The sequence below is a fragment of the Anser cygnoides genome, chromosome 12, assembly GCF_040182565.1.
Source record: "Anser cygnoides isolate HZ-2024a breed goose chromosome 12, Taihu_goose_T2T_genome, whole genome shotgun sequence".
In the NCBI taxonomy this organism is placed as follows: Eukaryota; Metazoa; Chordata; class Aves; order Anseriformes; family Anatidae; genus Anser; species Anser cygnoides.
In genome coordinates this window covers 11310710-11329939 of record NC_089884.1, presented here as the reverse complement: position 1 = coordinate 11329939, position 19230 = coordinate 11310710, and the positions used below count along the sequence as shown (strand labels likewise).

The 19230-nt window shown below is 42.2% G+C and overlaps 1 protein-coding gene across 5 annotated transcripts in view; it reads left to right on the top strand.

Annotated features, from left to right (window-relative positions):
• Positions 1-7282: 7282 nt before the first annotated feature.
• Positions 7283-19230, top strand: part of TDRD12 (tudor domain containing 12) — a 28067-nt gene continuing 16119 nt past the window's right edge. For 2 of the 5 annotated variants that reach the window (XM_067004417.1, XM_048068833.2), the window contains exons 1-11: positions 7430-7531; positions 8094-8146; positions 8970-9131; positions 9446-9582; positions 10834-10953; positions 12311-12366; positions 13365-13450; positions 15228-15426; positions 15942-16018; positions 17049-17107; positions 17865-17925. In XM_067004417.1, the coding sequence (XP_066860518.1) occupies positions 8126-8146; positions 8970-9131; positions 9446-9582; positions 10834-10953; positions 12311-12366; positions 13365-13450; positions 15228-15426; positions 15942-16018; positions 17049-17107; positions 17865-17925 (978 nt within the window). In that variant the 5' untranslated portion in view covers positions 7430-7531; positions 8094-8125. The other 3 variants (XM_048068834.2, XM_067004416.1, XM_048068835.2) reach the window with 3 other exon arrangements.

Sequence of the window (19230 nt, the reverse complement as noted above, 5' to 3'; positions counted from 1 at the left end):
GACATCGTTGATTGAGTTTTCCATACTGTGAATATGAAACTTTCTCAACCCTGAGACAAACCTCTTCCTCCTCTCCCACATGACCAGCACAGTGACTGGGATTTGGAAAAACCTCCTCATTGTGTTGGTGGTGGCAAGCCAGCTTCTACAGACACCTGTGGACTTCTTCCTGGGGAATTTTTCATCCTCACAGACCTGGTACAGCTCCACCACTCTGTGCCAGATTCTGGCAGGCTTCCTGACTGGAAACAGCACCCCCTTTGCTCACAGAGGTGGTAATAATTTTAGCTGCACCTTTTGCACATCCTGAGTGCTTCGTGCTGGTGGCCTTGTTCCTACGGTCACCCTACTGTCATGGACCACTTCTAGGATCTTGCCCCATTGCTGGAGCGTTCCTGCAGTGACACCAGGACACTCATGCTCTTTGCTTTTATAACCTGCATTCCTTGTCGCTGCCCACCGCAAGCAAGGAGGGGCCAGCAGCATTGTGCACCGGTGTGCAGCTGGTATGGCAAGGCACGGAACTCTGCACCAACTCTTGGCAGTCTGCAAGATCACACACCTACCAGGGTGTCCACTAAGCAGAGAGCTCACTATAAAAAGACTGTGGCGACCCAGACGGAGGGCCTGCCCAGAGACGTGGCTGTTCAGGCCTTTGGCTGCAGGAAGTACCTGAGCCTGTCGCTGCTGGGGGAGGGCAGCGGGGAGACCGCCTGTTCTCAGGTGGAAGGTCTGCTCGCCATGGTGGCGGAGCTCAAGGAAGAGGTGAAGAGACTAAGGAGCATCAGGGCATGTGAGCAGGAGATTAATGGAGACAGGTCCCTGCTCGACCTCGCAGGAGATGCCCTCCCCTGCCGGCACCGCCTTCCCAGGTGCCCTTGAACAATAGGTTTGAGGCCCTGGGGCTCGAGAGACCCGTGGGTGAGGATGAGGTAGGAAGCCTACCCGGGAGGATGCCTGAGGTGAGGAAGTTGACTCCACGCCTCAGGACTGCCTCCACCAAGAAAGAAAGAAGGGTGATTGTTGTGGGCGGCTCCCTCCTCAGGGGAACGGAGGGCCCTATTTGTCGGCCTGACCCCACACATAGGGAAGTCTGCTGCCTCCCTGGGGCCAGGGTCAGAGACGTTACCAGGAAGCTTCCAAACCTGGTTCGCCCCTCTGACTATTACCCGCTTTTGATAGTCCAGGCTGGCAGCGATGATGTTGAAAAGAGAAGCCTCAGGGCCATCAAACAGGACTATAGGGGGCTGGGACGATTGGTGGAGGGAGCGGGAGTGCAGGTGGTGTTTTCGTCTATCCCTACGGGGGAAGGGAGAGGCACGGAGAGGACGCGGAAAGCTCATGTGGTTAATAGGTGGCTCAGAGGCTGGTGCCAGCATAGAAATTTTGGGTTTTTTCACCATGGGGAGCTTTACTCGGCACCCGGCCTGATGGCCCCAGACGGGTCTCTATCTCCAAGGGGAAAACGGATCCTAGGCCAGGAGCTGGCGGGGCTCATAGAGAGAGCTTTAAACTAGGTAAGAAGGGGGACGGGGCTCAAACAAGGCCTGTTGGAGCTGTGCCGGGGGAAACAATGGCTAGGCCGGGGAAGAAGGCGATGGCCCAGCTGAAGTGCATCTACACTAATGCACGCAGCATGGGTAACAAACAGGAGGAGCTGGAAGCCATTGTGCAGCAGGCAGGCTACGACTTGGTTGCCATCACGGAGACGTGGTGGGACCGCTCCCACGACTGGAGTGCTGCAATGCCTGGCTATCGGCTCTTCAGGAGGGACAGGCAGCACAAAAGGGGTGGTGGCGTGGCTCTCTACATTAGAGAATCTTTTGATGTTGTGGAACTCCAGGCTGGGAATGATAAGGTTGAATCCCTGTGGGTTAGGATCCGTGGGAAGGCCGGCAAGGCTAGCATCCTGGTGGGGGTCTGCTATAGACCGCCGAACCAGGATGCGGAGACGGATGAGGAGTTTTATAGGCAACTGACAGAAGTTGCAAAATCGTCGGCGCTTGTCCTCGTGGGGGACTTCAACTTCCCGGACATATCCTGGAAACACAACACGGCACAGAGAAAGCAGTCTAGGAGGTTTCTGGAGAGCGTGGGAGATAGCTTCCTGACGCAGCTGGTCAGTGAACCTACCAGGGGAGGTGCCCCGCTAGACCTTCTCTTCACAAACAGAGAAGGACTGGTGGGAGATGTGGTGGTCGGAAGCTGTCTGGGGCAGAGTGACCACGAAATGGTAGAGTTCTCTATTCTTGGCGAGGCCAGGAAGGGGACCAGTAAAACTGCTGTCTTGGACTTCCGGAGGGCTGACTTTGAGCTGCTCAGGATGCTGGTTGGCCGAGTCCCTTGGGAGGCGGTTCTGAAGGGCAGAGGAGTCCAGGAAGGCTGGGCGCTCCTCAAGAAGGAAATCGTGATGGCACAGGAGCGGTCCGTCCCCACGTGCCCAAAGATGAGCCGGCGTGGAAGAAGACCGGCCTGGCTCAACAGAGAGTTGCGGCTGGAGCTTAGCAGAAAAAAGAGGGTTTATAATCTTTGGAAAAAAGGGCGGGCCACTGAGGAGGACTACAAGGATGTAGCGAGGCTGTGCAGGGAGAAAATTAGAAAGGCCAAAGCTCATCTGGAGCTCAATCTGGCTACTGCCGTTAAAGACAACAAAAAATCCTTTTACAAATACATCAACGCGAAACGGAGGACTAGGGAGAATCTCCATCCTTTACTGGATGCGAGGGGAAACCTAGTTACTAAGGATGAGGAAAAGGCTGAGGTGCTTAATGCCGCCTTTGCCTCAGTCTTTAGCGGCAATACCGGTTGTTCTCCGGACACCCAGTGCCCTGAGCTGGTGGAAGGGGATGGGGAGCAGGATGTGGCCTTCGCTATCCATGAGGAAATGGTTGGCGACCTGCTACGGAGCTTGGATGTGCGCAAGTCGATGGGGCCGGATGGGATCCACCCAAGGGTACTGCGAGAACTGGCGGAGGAGCTGGCCGAGCCGCTTTCCATCATTTATCGGCAGTCCTGGCTATCGGGGGAGGTCCCGGTTGACTGGTGGCTAGCCAATGTGACGCCCATCTATAAGAAGGGCCGGAGGGCAGACCCGGGGAACTATAGGCCTGTCAGTTTGACCTCAGTGCCGGGGAAGCTCATGGAGCAGATTATCTTGAGGGTCATCACGCGGCACTTGCAGGGCAAGCAGGCGATCAGGCCCAGTCAGCATGGGTTTATGAAAGGCAGGTCCTGCTTGACGAACCTGATCTCCTTCTATGACCAAGTGACGCGCTTGGTGGATGAGGGAAAGGCTGTGGACGTGGTCTACCTTGACCTAAGTAAGGCTTTTGACACCGTTCCCCACAACATTCTCCTCAAGAAACTGGCTGCTCGTGGCTTGGACTGGCGTACGCTTCGCTGGGTTAGAAACTGGCTGGATGGCCGGGCCCAGAGAGTTGTGGTGAATGGAGTCAAATCTGGTTGGAGGCCGGTCACTAGTGGAGTCCCCCAGGGCTCGGTACTGGGGCCGGTCCTCTTTAATATCTTTATCGATGATCTGGATGAGGGCGTCCAGTGCACCCTCAGTAAGTTTGCAGATGACACCAAGCTAAGTGCGTGTGTCGATCTGCTCGAGGGCAGGAAGGCTCTGCAGGAGGATCTGGATAGGCTGGAGCGATGGGCTGAGGTCAACTGCATGAAGTTCAACAAGGCCAAGTGCCGGGTCCTGCACCTGGGCTGCAACAACCCCAAGCAGAGCTACAGGCTGGGAGATGAGTGGCTGGAAAGCTGCCTGGCCGAGAAGGACCTGGGAGTATTGGTGGATAGTCGGCTGAATATGAGCCAGCAGTGTGCTCAGGTGGCCAAGAAGGCCAACGGCATCCTGGCCTGTATAAGAAGCAGTGTGGCCAGCAGGTCGAGGGAAGTGATTGTGCCCCTGTACTCGGCTCTGGTGAGGCCGCACCTCGAGTACTGTGTTCAGTTTTGGGCCCCTCGCTACAGGAAGGACATGGACGTGCTCGAGCGAGTCCAGAGAAGGGCGACCAAGCTGGTGAGGGGTCTGGAGAACAAGTCTTACGAGGAGCGGCTGAGGGAGCTGGGCTTGTTCAGCCTGGAGAAGAGGAGGCTCAGGGGCGACCTCATCGCTCTCTACAGTTACCTGAAAGGAGGCTGTAGAGAGGTGGGGGTTGGTCTATTCTCCCACGTGCCTAGTGACAGGACGAGGGGGAATGGGCTAAAGTTGCGACAGGGGAGTTTTAGGTTGGATGTTAGGAAGTACTTCTTTACCGAAAGGGTTATTAAGCATTGGAACGGGCTGCCCAGGGAGGTGGTGGAGTCACCATCCCTGGAGGTCTTTAAAAGACGTTTAGATGTAGAGCTTAGGGATATGGTTTAGTGGAGTACTTAGTGTTAGGTCGGAGGTTGGACTCGATGATCTTGAGGTCTCTTCCAACCTAGAGAAATCTGTGAATCTGTGAATCTGTGAGATTGCCTGGTGGAGTAACTCCCTGGTGTGGCAGAGAGAAGGGCGCGGGGGGGATGCCCCCCAGAGGGTGGTGGAACCCCTGCCCTGTCGCTGTGGGGCAGAGGGATGACTGGCGGAAATCAGACTCTATAACCTCGGAATAGTTATAAAGCAGGTATGTTTATTCAGCACTGCTCACACACGCTGGGCGCAAGGGGGATAGCTCCACCTAACTTGCACGCCAACAGTTACCGGCAGTGTGCTTATATTAGTGGGACAAATACGTATTCTTTTTGTTTCCCGTAAGTCTCTTGTATATTCACCAGGTCTCCGAAGAATCATTAACATAGGTTCCGTCTCTATTTGTATGTGTACTGGAGTCCTTGGGTGGTCGTTGTCTGGCACACTCTGGTGGTCATTGTTGAAGGCCAGAAGTCTTCCTCGCTGCTTGTCTTCTGGCCTTTCATGTCTTTGACAGACTTCAGCAGTCAAGCCAGTTCTTGCTGGTTCCATTATCTATGCATACAGTCTTTTATTCCCTTATCTTTGGGTCGTTAACATACAATTGTGCTAGCTAAGACCTAGGAATCACCATCCTTTATCTTGTTCCCTGTCTCAAGTCCCCCCTTTTCTTTATCCTAAGCAAATTCTTTTGCTTATAACACTCCTTCTTGATTCAAAGTTTTCATAAAATTCTTACCAGCTTCTACTTGGTGCTTGTTTCAGTTACACTTACAGGTTTCATAATCATCTAGTCCTTTCATACAGCACCAAAATGCACACTGTACCAATACACAGGTTAAGAATACTAGTAAAAGCAAGAACAATATTCCTATAAACAATTGCTTAAGCCAAGAAAAGTTGGGTAACCAAGAGGTCAGTTTGTTCCATAATTCTCGAACCCACAAGGTGTCATCTTGAACTACCTCGTGTAAGATCTTGGTCTTTTCCCAAATATTTTTGAGATCAGTCTCAATTCATCCTGCCTCATTTGCATACATACAGCAACAGTTTTTCTCATTCCCTTTGTTAGTAAGCCCCCACACAAAACAAGAAATCACTCCCCTGTATCTGTAAATATGGGGGTTTAAAAAGGTATTGGGGATAGGTTGTTCCCAATCTAAGGCCACTTTCTGTCTGCCAGGTGTTAAACTCCTCCTAAATAAATTCGCTTTCCCCCTTTCTTACCAAATTCCCAGGGCTCAAGCCCGAACCACCAAAGAAGTGACTCTCTCCATTCTACCACTTCGATAGTCAGTCAGCCCCCCCGATAATTGGGAAACTGACCAAACACCACAGTGAATATACCAAAACTTCTAGACTATTACTTAGATAATGCTCCCGCCTTCCTCTTTGTCACGCTCAAAAACATTTAAGAACAAAAATACACCGTCAGGCCCGTATATTGGGCACCACCAGTCAACACTTGGATAAAACAACACTTCCTTTCAGTCTGTCATGCGCTTTGTTCGTCTCCAGCCCTTCCCCTCGTGGAGAATACGGAACTGCGGATCAGAACTCCGCACTCGCTTCCCAGCGATGCTGCGTCTCACACAGCACAATCACACAAAGAGGCCCCTTGCACTTCTCATTCATACCACAAGAATATATCACTTAAAAGAGTAACCAAACTTGTTTGTATCATCTCTGGCTGTGTTCCTCGTGGAGTACCTCACTTCACAACAATACTTTGTCTCAAACACATACACTTACACAAATGCTTTCAACATGAGATACCCAGACATCTACAAATAAGACATACAATTATTAACACTCCAATTAATATCCCTCCAGCAGCTGCAAATATTACCCAGATAACCTTGTCACAATTTTGAGAGGCCCGCTTACCCTTCTCCTGCTTCTTGTACAATCATTAGCAGGTCCGTCCTGGCTCCCAAAACTGGGGATGCAGCGGTAACCTCGGATTTGCTCGATCTACTCCCAAGATTGCTAGCGGCCGCTCTATCAGTCAGCAAATACCCCTTGACCACTCTATCGGTCACCAAATCTCCCTTGACCGCTCTGTCGGTCAGCCTGTAGGGTACCCTCCTCCCATACGGGGACTATGCTGCACGCCAGATGTCTCTGTGCGATTTACCAGCTGCCCTGGCCATGCGTACGACTTACAGGCCCTTCCTGTATTGTGCATGTCCGCAGCTCCAGGAGGTCTTTGTCTGCTCCTGCAGCGAGCGGCTGAGAGTGGAGGCTCCTCCGAGGAAAATACTCGGGGTGCACCTAGGGGCGTCCGCTCCGCAATCGATCCCGCAGCCGAGCAGAGCGTCTTCTGCCTGGCTCACCAAACTGACTTGAGGAAAACAGACTCCACAATCAGTAAGATTGTAAAGTAGGTATGTTTATTCGTCACTGGGCAGCACGGGGGGTAGTCCCACCAATGAAAAAAACATTAAGCCTGAATGGAAAAAGGAGTGTAGGAGAGGAATAATAATAATAAAAATGTTGCTACTTTGTCACAGAGCTTGATGTAAGAATGAAGTAACACTTTTGTAAGGGCCTAGATGTCAGGGGACATTTCCAACAGCTATCTGTGTGAGGATGCATGTATTTTTTATCATAGCAGAACTCCACCAGAGAAGCGCCAGGTGCCATGGCTCCCCAGCTGCCTCCTTTTACAGACCTTTCAGGCACACACTGCGCTTCGGATTCGGGGTCTGGGAAAGCCCCCCTGAAGCAGGAGCAGCAGGAAGGCAAAAGCAGGGCTCTCCCTCCTCACACCCACCGACATCCCGCCGCCCTCAGCGAGCCGAGGCCGGCCCCGCGCCGCCCCCTGCCCGCGGCCTTTCCCCGCTTCTGGCGGCCGAACCTCAGCCAGGCGCCGCCGCCTCCCTCGGGGCCACCTGCGGGCGGCGCACGCGCACTGGGGGGCTGCGGGCCGCTTCTGGAGGCTTCTGAGCGGGGTGAGCTGCGCGCTGAGGGTCGTGCTTCGGCCTCGTGTGTGTGGGGACGGGGGCAGTGGCTCGGGTGAGGGTCGTGTGGCACTGGCTCTGCCAGCTGAAGGGCACTGCCTTGACTTCTGCCTCCTGAAATATTTTGTTAGCTGCTCACTCATGGTGTGAATTCTTCGAAGCGGTAGGCTAAGCGCTGCTGTGATGAGGGGTGTTGTGATGTGCGAGGCTGTGCCGAAATGGCATGCAAAAGATATGTTCTTTTCCAGTATAAGTGTGCTGTGAAAAATGAGTAAGAATTTCTGTTATACTAAACTTGTTGGCAAAGGTTGGGATTCATGTATTTGTGGTTTTTTTTTAATGATGTAAGCTTTTGGGGTTTTGCTGATCGTTTGGTCAAGTAGCTAGATTGCAGCAGCCCCAGTCTTCAACCAAGATATTTCTGTTGGCTGTTGGATGTAAGGTAATGGGCTGTATGCTGCTAGTAGGTTGAGATAGGAGAACAAGCATGTTGTGGCATGCTGAAGATGGATGTGGTTGTATGTGAATAAATATGGATGGCAGATCTTCATTGGGATTCAACATAGAACCCCACTAAGAAGGCTGGTTAGAAGCCTTCCATACATGTAAATCAGTTGTCTAGACTAATGCTGCTTATACAAGTAGCAAAAATATGTAGGCCTGCTTTAGAAGTACGCTTTTTAGATGTGCTTTAGAATAGTCACACGTCTGTTGCTTTCCTACAGTAGCGTCAAAGAAGACTCAGTAGCTGGGCAATATGGAAGTCATGATACTACAGGTACGCTGATATTTTTAAAAGTTGAGCGGGTTGGTGTTTATTTCAATAAAACTATAGACGTCAGATTTACAAATAAGATTATGCCTTCATTTCTGTTCAGCAGTCGTTTCTTACACGTGGTGGGGTCATTGACAGATTATATACATTTTCCCGTGCTTTCCATGTGTTTATCTTGGTTTCCTCTCAAAAGAGGATAGTAGGGATGCAGCTAAAATCTAAAATGGAAGATATCCTATGTAATCTTAAATCGAGTGTAGTAATGGGTTTCTAATTAATGCTGGAAGAGATCATGGACATTTTTTTTTCCCAGAATAGTGAGTACACTTATCAGCTGCAAGACTGGTATATAAATGCTTACAAAGGCTGAGCAGAAAGCTGTGGCCCTATTTTAAAGAAATTGGCTGTCTTATAGACCCTCTGAGACTGAAGAAAAGCCTGTCAGTAGCTTTTTTTTTTTTTTTCATGTTCTGAAAATACTATGGAAGTAAAAAGTTTATATTTCTGCACTTAACTCACTATATTTTGTTTAACAAACTATTTAAATAAAGCTTCTACCTTTCAGAATGTGTATGTCGTTAATTGCAGTGCCAAAGAAACTTACAAGTTTAGAAGTCATTTATTGAACTAATTGTCTGAACATGAAAGATGTATTATGCGTATTAACATTCTTTATGCTGAATATCTATTCCTATAATGTAAGGGGCCTAGCTAAAGGTTTTAAGATTCATGTTTACTGCTCAGATGCTCATGCAAATACCCTATCACTTCAGCAGGAGATAATACTACTTGTTTTTTTTTTTTTTTTATCTACTGTTTGCACCAGATTGAAGATCCGAGTTGCTTTTGGGTTACTATGAAAGGACGTGGGCCTTACATAGTTGATGAAATAGAGTATAAAAACCTGAATGCAGAAATGAATCAGTTCTATGACAAATCTTGTGAAAATGTGGATGAAGTAAAGCCAGTAACATTAGAAAAAGGCCAGGTAAAGACATTGCTATGTTGTGTACAATAAAAAAAATGGTATTTGCATTGGTTTAGGGGGTGAATTATCGAAGATGTGTGGGTTTTTGTTTTTGGTTTTTTTTTTTTTGGACTACTGCTTTGTAGTAGAAAAGGACATCTACATGGTTTGTATCATCTTACCTGTAAGCTTTATCACTAAGGAAGCTGCAACACTTGCAGTTTATAAAGTAAACTGGGGCTGCATCGTAAACACTGTTTTCTTGCCTCTAAGAAAAAAGACAGTGATGTTTGTTCCGTTTACAAGAACCTGTTGTCTTGTTCTTTCTTTTTCAGATTTGTGTGGTTTTCAGTGAAGAACTGAAATGCTGGTGTAGAGCAGTTATTAAGTCAATCATGTACTGTGCAGGTCATTATCAAACAGAATGCTTTCTTGTGGATTATGCCAAATACACTTTTGTTAAAACAAAGGAGTAAGTGTTTGGTGTTTTTGAGAGTGTCGCTGAAATGTATTTTGTTGGCTATCAGCGTTTATTTAGTTTAATAGTCACAAGGCTTTGGTTTAATTGAAGCATGGGTCCACAATAAACTGCTAGCCATGTAATGGGCCCTTGTCAGTGTGGATGCAAACCAGTCTTTGTTCTGTTAATTTTTTAAAAGATGTTTTCTATTCTATTTTTCTTTTTCTTAAAGACTTGAAACTGGAATAGTGTCAGTTCAATATGATTGAGATTTATGGTTGTCAGTTAACATTACTGAAGCATACCTTATTAAGGGATAAATAAATAAAACCACTATGAAACCATGTGTTTCTAAAATCTTAAAATGCATCTTAAAAAATCTCTTCCAGCTTTCAGCCATATTTAAGGTTCATTTCTTTAATAAAATATCCAACTTCATGTACAAGAATCTTTACCAAGTATTTTCGTAGTATTCGATAAAATTAAGAAAGCTAACTTAAAATATTTTAGAATAAATATTTTAAAATCTTAAGTTAAATAACATTTTTTATTGAATGTGCCTGTATCAGAGAGCAACTTGACAATGCCATGAGTTTAAAATACGTTCTAATAGAATTAAACACATGATATACTGCTTTTTATTTATGAAATAACTTGGAACAAAAATGAGAACTATATTGATCTTAAAAGCTCGGTATAGGTGGTGCCTTGCTGGTTACTAAATGTCTCCCATCAAACCATTTATAAGGGGAAATTACGTATAGATCAAGGCTCTAGTGATAGCTATACAAACATTTATTATTTTTTTTAGGGAAATGAGTACAGATGCATGTTAGTATATTTATTAATTTCCTTCTCACTGATTTTAGTCATACCTAGTTTCTCACTCAGAGATAAGAATTGCCAAATGGCATATGCAGCGCCAGATGGTATATATAATGTATGAGGTCTAAATATCATGAAAAGACTTTAAACTGTACTGCAAACCTTTCTGATGTTTCTCTAAAAATGTTTCTCTACATAGTTTCTCTACTAAATGGGAAGTGTATTCATATTCAGGGCAAATGTGTTTATTAATTGCTCCTTAGACCTGTCTTAGATAAATAAATAAATAAAACAGGGGTTCCAGGGAGTTTCACTGTAGGAGCCAAACTTCTAGAAGAAATGTGTTGTTGCATATAGGATAATGACAGCATGTGTTTGAAACACCACTGGAGAATAAAGTCTGCTCTGTAAAATGAGATTTTCTGCTTTGTTTTTAAGTGTTCGAGTTGCAGTGAAGGCATTTATGCAAATCCCATATAGAGCAAAAAAATGTAGATTGTATTGCACAAAGCCAGTGACGTTGCGTATCAACTTTCGTGAAGATACAGCAAAAATAGTGTAAGTAGAGTTTAACAACTGTATTGTAGTCATAAATTTCTTAGGTGTGAAATTTCATCACAATATATTTTTTTCTTCAGAGGATACTGTTTCAGTAAGAACATAGGAGATAAGATGTGAAAATCTTTTTTTTTCTTTTTTACAAGAGCAATTCATAAACAGAACTTGCCTAATGATTTGGGTTTTATTATTCATCTATTTGAATCTTTTGATGTTTATTTAGAAACTAAGAAATTCAGACAAATTTTTGGCAGTTGTTGCCCTTCATCTACAATCCCAGAACTGTGATTCCAGCACATGAGCTCCTCTACTAATTGATCCATGTGCAGTTTCTTACAAGTGCTCATCTTATTCCTGACAATCTTGTTTGTGGTCATTACGCATTCTGCCTGAACTGAAGTTCTGTTAATGTATAAACATTATAGATAACTTTGGTTTTTCCCATTATATCTGTCTCCTTGAAATACTTAGGATTCCTGTTGTACTTTCCTTATCATATTTATGCCAATTTTGAAGGAGTGGAATACGGTTTTCCCTGGGATCTAGTGGTAAAGAAAAGTGCTTGTGTGTCCTTACTTTGAGTTCTAGGATGTTATTGTCAAAGACCTGCCAGATTGTGGGGGAATGTGGCATTATAGCAAGTAACCTATCTTGATTTATGTTATTAAAGAATATTTATAACTACGTGTAGTTAGACATTTAGGTTTGTTTTTTTATACTGTCCTTTGAAAGGAGGAATCAGTATTTTACTTAGATACTCTGACAAAACAAATACTAGTTTAGTTAGGATGGGAATAGCATACATCTTGAGTGGGCCACCTTTGTGAGTTATCAAAAGATCACTGAAGTTCTCTACATATATCTACTATATTTTGTTTACAATGCTTCACATTTGATTCCTTTTTTTTTTTTTGTATTTGCAATTGCTGAAGATGGTAAAGAACTTAATTTTCTGTTATAGACCCTAAAGTCTTTACAATGTTTGTAAAGTGCTTGTTCAAAACTGCTCAATACGTTTTTAAAGTAATTAATATGTTCTACTCTACAAGTGGATTCTCACTCTTTCTAGTTAATCTATTTTTTTTTCCTGATTGCCTTATTTTATGTTGGATATAAGCCATCATACTTTGACAAATCAATATCTCGTAATTTTCAGGCAGTTCATTTTATGAATGAACTGAAACATCAAAACCGAAGTCACATTCAAAGTAGTAAGACTGTGTTAATGTTTCTGTTAGAGACAGGTTTTGAGACTTAGCATGAACTGAGAACGTTTTTTTTTGAACGTGCATCACTTTTCAGATTATCATTTGAAGTTTCGATTATGTGGGATAACTGGTTGTGTTTATTTTCCTAGGCCAGCCCAAAGGTGGGATAATGCTGCTACTCAGTATTTTCAAAGTCTTCTGAAAGGTAAATATGCTATCAAAATCATAATTGGCCCTTCTGTTTTAGGAAATAAGTTGTGAGAGAAATGTAGTACTGGAATATATATTTCATCATACTTCCTTTTAAATTTTCACAGTATTCTAAAGAGAAGGGAGTTACTCAAATTTTTTGGTGTGATTTGACTTAGCCAACAATGTGTGTAGACTTGCATCTTTACCATGCTGCATAAATTGTTAAAGGTGATTAGGTAGTTGCCAGCTTGGAATAAACTATCTTGGAAGAAACTATCTACTGCTCCAAGTAGTTACTTAGCGAAGTAGAAATGCTTGTTTTCCAGTCTGTTGTCCTTTCCCATGTGTGGTGTTTCAGGAGCTCATGCAGTCTTTTCCATATCCAGCATTCTATTTTGGTGTGAGAGCACTTGTTGGCATTGCTAGAAAAGCAGCCCTTTATTGTTCTTGTCTAATCTTGTTTATGTGCCTCTACCTGAAAAACAACCTACCTGCTTATTTGCAAGTACAATACACTACACACAGATATTTGAGGAGGAGAGGATGAATTTATAAAAACAGTAAAGAGTCTTTAGGCTGTTAATTTCCCATACTAATGGAACATGGCCCTTCCATGATTTACAGGTTTTCACACATCCAAGTGTAATGCATTATTATGCAAAGTAAAGGTCAATAGGAAGCCATAATAACATGGAACTTGATTTCACAAATATGCATAAGTATATAAATAATTTCAGTGTATGAATAAGACTAGTTTCTGTGGACAGGTCATTAATGCTTTTCAGTTCTCAATCTTCCTTCAAAGACTGAGGACAACTTCATTTTTCAAGCTCTGTTAATGCCTTGTTAGATTCTTGTTCCATTTAAAAGTTACAACATTTGTAGTAGTTTTTCTTCAAACAAATAGGTTGCATTCATTTAATTATTATTTATGTTTTTGTATAGCTTGAAAAATATTGATAATGTGATACGGGGTTAATATTTCTCCTTCCTGTTTACTACTACATTTAGCAACTACACAAATCAAAGCCAAGTTATGTGCTGTAGAAGATAATACATTTGATGTTATTCTTTATGTGACAATAAAAGATGAAAAGGTAAGATACTTCTATATCTACAAGCCTATTTGTATGCTTTATTATGTAAATCATAACTCTGTAATCAGATTAGGACTGAAAAGCATTATCTGCAAGTGAGTTTTGTCATTTGCCAGTTACAGTAGAAGCTAAATCATTAACTTATTAAAGACACTATTTTATGTTTGTATGTTGATGTAACTCTCTGAAGGTGTTCCAGGAGGCAGAAATTCCATTTTTGAAGGTATTGAAGGTATTTGAAGGTTTTGAAGGTATTGGCAGGCAAATGAAGTACAAGTCTGTAGCATTGCACAAAGATATCTTGCGTAACAAAAAGTACACGTTCTCATAAGAACTGCACATTTAGGTTATTTCATGCAAATTTCTTTTTGCCCTTTCAAGTTTTTCTTTCATTTTTAGGAACTTCTGATGAAGGTAATTTGTTTTATGAATTTATCATTTACAATTTGGCTTGGTTTAGGTCTAATTACAACTGTTAGAATTATAGGACAGGGTACAAGAAAAATCACAAATGAGGCTCACAGAAAATGGATGTTGTGTTCCCAAAGCTCTTCTCCTGCTAACTTGGTCTGGTGAAAGGCTGAGCAGCAGTGGATACCTGACAGAGTCAATTCTACTCACTATAACCTCGTTCATCTTTTTCCTCATTGTCCTAATCACATTTATTTCAGTGATGTGTTAAAATTTGAAGCAATACATTAAGTTCTTCACTGTTTAAAAAAAAATATATTTTTTAAAAGAGCAAGTAACAAAAATTTTAGGGCTATCAATATTTTATGGAACTTGAATTTAAAAAAATTGGCCCAAACAATGTATTAAATGCATAAGAACTGTGTGAACACTGATATTAGTGTTAAAACCAGAGCACTTCCATTTTAAAGTGGAGTTGTTGGAGATAACTTGATGAACTAGAATTATCCTGGGTGAGGTGTTGTTTTTCTGTTGTTTTTGTTTGGTTTGGTCATTTTTTGCTATTCCATTTGATTACCTGGAGCTGTAATGCACAGCTGTTTTGGAGGTTGTAACACTGAACTGCGCAGTAAAACTATGTCTTTCAGAATCTGGTACCTGTTTTCAAGCATTATAGTATTTTCTTTGCTTAAAACAAATATTGTCTTTGAGGTTTTTCAGGAAACATTTGATGTTGTTTAAGCTGAATTACTCTGCATCCTGCAATGAGATTGTCCCTTTAAAAATACAAATATACAGGAAGCAATTCAAATTGACAGCTATGTGAATTATTTACTGCATTTTCACACCTTTTGTGTTATATTTAGAATATTTTGCAACTACTTTATTCAAGTGTCTTTAAATACCCGTTCATACTTGCTTTGGATGGGGCTTTGAGCAACCTGATACAGTGGAAGGTGTCCTTGCCCATGGCGGGGGGGTTGGAACTAGATGATCTTCAAGGTATGTTCCAAACCAAACAATTCTATAATCAGACTGAGTCCTCAAACCTTCAGGGGGGAAAAATAGCTCCACTTGTCAAAATGTTTAACTTCCGCCAATAATCTGCTGTAGTTACTGTCAGACTTAAGCAGCTGTACTGTAGTTATAAAATAATTCACATGCATCTGCTTGGAGCACTCAGTGTTAAAGGCTGTTAATGCTGTGGTCTTTGCCATAGGCAATAACTTTGAAGGTACATATAAAGTCTAATGCCTTCTATCAGTTCTAGTCTATCAGCTTAGGTGTTGCTATAATTTAAAACTTCAGATATACCCTAAATAAGTATGTGATTCTGGTCAATAAGGATTTTTTTTTTTTTTTTTAGGTATGCATTAATGATGATCTCGTCTCAAAGAACTTTGCTCGCTTTGTGGAAACTGAAGAGAATACTGGAAGTCCTGCAAAAGATCAAGAGAACCAGACGTCGTTAAATGTTGAGTCTTTTCCAGTAAAAATCGTTAATCCTACACTTGCTTTCAGGCCAGTGCTGTTCGAGGAGAAAGTACCAATGAATCTTGAAACAGGTAGGAACCATGTATGTCAGAAACAATCAAATAGACAATATGCTATGTGTCTTTAATTGATATATTGAGCACGAACCTACTCTACTGTCTCAGTTTGAATCAACAATTGATCAAATGGTATCCTAACAAAAGATGCTTATGACTTCACAAACAGTCATCAAATCACCAGACGTAGGCATACTTTAACACTTTTTTTTGTAGTATACAAGATAAAGGAAGGATGAGAGGTGAGTTCCATGGGCATTTGTTGATATGTTTAATAGCATTAGATATTGCTGGAATTACTTGTGTAGTGCATTACTGTTGTTTTTGAGTTTGGAGGGGATTATTTGAACAGAGGTACTTGTACAACTGTAGGGTTTACTGTAAGTTGTCTCATTTATAGTGATTAGAATCCTTGCGATTAGCAACTGATAGAAGAAACTAAACAGCAAATCAGTGGCAACTCACTGTAAATAGCAATATTGGCTTTGTATGCGTTCAGATAACTTAAAAATTTCTGATTATCTTTGTAGGTCATAGTGTTTCTAGTTCTTTTCCTAAAAAGACGTACCAAAGGTCAAGCAGGGATCTAAATGAAAGTACTGAATCTGTAAGTATCATATCGTGTAATAAACTGTCAAAGGTGAATTTGATTAAGCATATATTGGACAGATAAGGAATGCTGTAGTCTTCTAGCTGTTTCTTCTATGTAACAGATCTGGGGGACTGTAGTAATTGTTGATAGCGTTAAATTGGAGTGGAATGTTGTTTCTTTTCTTTAAATTGCAGACCATTAAAAAAAAAAAACAACACTAATCCTTGAAAAGGTTGTGCCTCCTTTTTTACTCCTTTGCTGTGGTTTTATGAAGATAAGAGCTGTCTACAGTAGGACTTTCAGTTTTCTAAATATAAAAGAAGGCAAACTTTAATGCTGCCCTGAAAACAAAACATTCTTTATGCTACAGAATGGTTAACGTTTATTGGAGTTCCTTCTTATTCGTTGAGTAGTGTAATGCCAAATTACCTTTATCAGCCACCTGAGTGATGCAGATCTTTGACCAAGTCATGCCTGTTGATTGCTTGTGATAAAAGATGATTGTTAGAAAATCCCCAGTTCAGAACTGAGTATCTTTTGGATAAGTCTGGATATAGTGTCTGCTACAGGTTATTCCACTGAGGATTTTCACTGTTGTTCAGTTTACCTTCATGTGCATTCACCTGTTTTTTCCTCCAGTCTGAGGTGTACAAACTTCTCATTTTTTATTTTTTTTAGAAAGATGTTTAAGAACTAAGCAGTGTGTGTTCATAATAGTTCAGATCCACGTTAGGGCTATTGCTTGAGATATGACTATGACCCAGTGTTTTTTTTTTTTGTTTTGTTTTGTGGGCAATGTTCTTGTCATGTGCTTGAAAGAAAATACTGTTCCATAATAAGTTAGATAATTTTCTGAGGTTTGCTTCATTAAAATTGTTTCCTCAATCAGGCAAACGTATAATTTGGTACAAAGAGAAATCCAAAATACTTGGAAAATCCTACAGTTAAGTAAGAAAACTACTTTTACCTCAGTAGGTGGAAGAAAAACTTTCTTGAACAGTATTTTAGTGCAAAGAAAAAAATAGTTTTCATCTTTTCTTGATAGATTGTCAAAGTATTTCCGGGCTTGCCTTGCAAGGAAAAGTCAGCTGGTCACACAGACAGGTATGGTGCGTTGTGATAAATACCTGAAATGGTTATGTAATCAGAGGTTTAGGTGGCGGTGTATGTTTTGAGTTACTATTCTTGATCACTTAAGAGAAAAAAATGCATATGCATATTTTTGGGCAAGAAGGGAGTTTGAAGCTGTTGATATTTATTCAGAGTACAGTAAAGTAGTTCCTTCTCAACTATGGTTTAGCAGCAAATATTTGATGGGGAAATATTTTTCTGCACTCTAAACATGTTAAGTTGCTTTATTATATCAATTGTTAGTGTGATTTTATATTTTCAATTCATATTTAATTGAATTTGATTGGTGCTGTGCTTTGATTTACTATGATGCAAATCAGTTGACCCATACTTAATATGCCTGAGTTGTTTGAGTTTTTTAATTCAGTATCTAGCTGATGGAAAGAATCGTTAATTCCTTGAAACTTTTAAGAAATATTTCTTTCTACAGTGATGTTTGATTTTTATTTTTTTTCCTCTAAATTTGAGAAAGCTACTAATTTTCTGTTACAAATCATTGTTCAGGGTTATATTCAGATACTAAAAAGCAAATACTGACTTCAGTTTTCAAAACTGTTTTCTTTATTTCTGTAGTCATGTTAGAGGATTTTGCTCCTCAGCATAGATAATGCATGAAAAATATTTTGAGAGTGAATTGCTTCTAGAATTTAGATTTTAGAGATATTGGTGGTATTTATAAATTGTACTTTGCTTTTGCATTTGTTACATTTATTATTTTCCCTTTTTTCAGGTTCCTGCAGTTCTTAAATTCTGATCCTCTGAAGACTCGTAAAATTGAAGATAACCAACAGGTATTTCAGACGTTACCTTCAATTTATATTGTCCTGTGCAAATGTACTGGATATGTCTGGAAGGTTTTGTTAGTGGAGTGAGGGGCCACAGAGGTGGTCTTTAGAAGGAGGTTAAGGGCTGATGTCTGTTGGCTCCACATCAGGCCCAGTTCAGGCCAAAGCAGAGCCAGTCAGCAAAGTCGGTGGCACCCCTATGAAAACATACTTAAGAAAGGGTAGAAGACACCAGGGGAGGAGGAAGGAATGAAAAAAAGTGAGAAACGGTACAGGGAACACCAATATATGAGCAACAGATGTGATCAGTGCTGGAGCAGGTACTTCTGAAGGGTCTGTAACTAGTGGAGGATGCACACTGTAGAGAAGTGAGATGGAAGGAGCAGCGAAGACAATCTGCTATGTTCTGACTGCAGTGCCAACTTGTGCTGCTCGCTGCCTCAGTGATGCAGCTGAGTGTAACCTGTGTTCTCTTACAAAGGGAGAGGAGTTTGGAGAGAAGTTGAGACTGGAAATGAAGGAAGAAAGGTGTTTTTCCATCAGTGTGCAAATGTTTTGTTGTTTTTGTTTCCTAATAACCAAGTTGATACTCAAATATTTATATTACTTGGCAACAAATTAAGTTACCTGAAGTTGAGTGTGATTTGTGTGCATCAGTAGTTGGTAACAACCCTGTCTGTATTTTAACATCTCTTGCTCTCCTCCTGCTTCTCCACCATCCCGATGGAAGGGGAGAGTGAGCAAGTGGCTTGTGAGTGCTTGGCTTTGAGGCCAAGCCACCACAGTGGATTTTACCAGTAATTTTTTATTAATTGTGGTTTTGTTGTTGTAGTTGAGCACTAACTGTGCATCCAGCATCTAATGCTTTTTTTTGAGTACCTTAATTAGAATAGCTCAGTCAGAAGCTCAGGTCATCGAGACCAACTGCCTGACCCCTTCTGGGATAAAAGAAAGTTGGAGTATATTATTGAGGGCATTATCCAAGTGCCTCTCAATCACTGGCAGTCGTGGGGTATCAACCATCTTGCTAGGAAGCCTGCTGCAGTGTTTGACCACCCTGATTAGAAAAAAATTTCAAATACCTAGTCTGAACCTCTTCTGGCCCAGCTTTGTGCCATTCCTGTGCGTCGTATCATTGGTTACCAGGGAACAGAGATTGGCAGCTCCATCTCCATTTATCCTCAGGAAGTTGTAGAAAGCAGCAAGGTCACCTCTTAGCCTTCTTTTCTCCAGACTAGACAAACCAAGTGTCCTCAGCCTCCCATAGGACATGCCTTCCAGCCCTCTTACCAGCTTTGTTGTTTCTCTTAA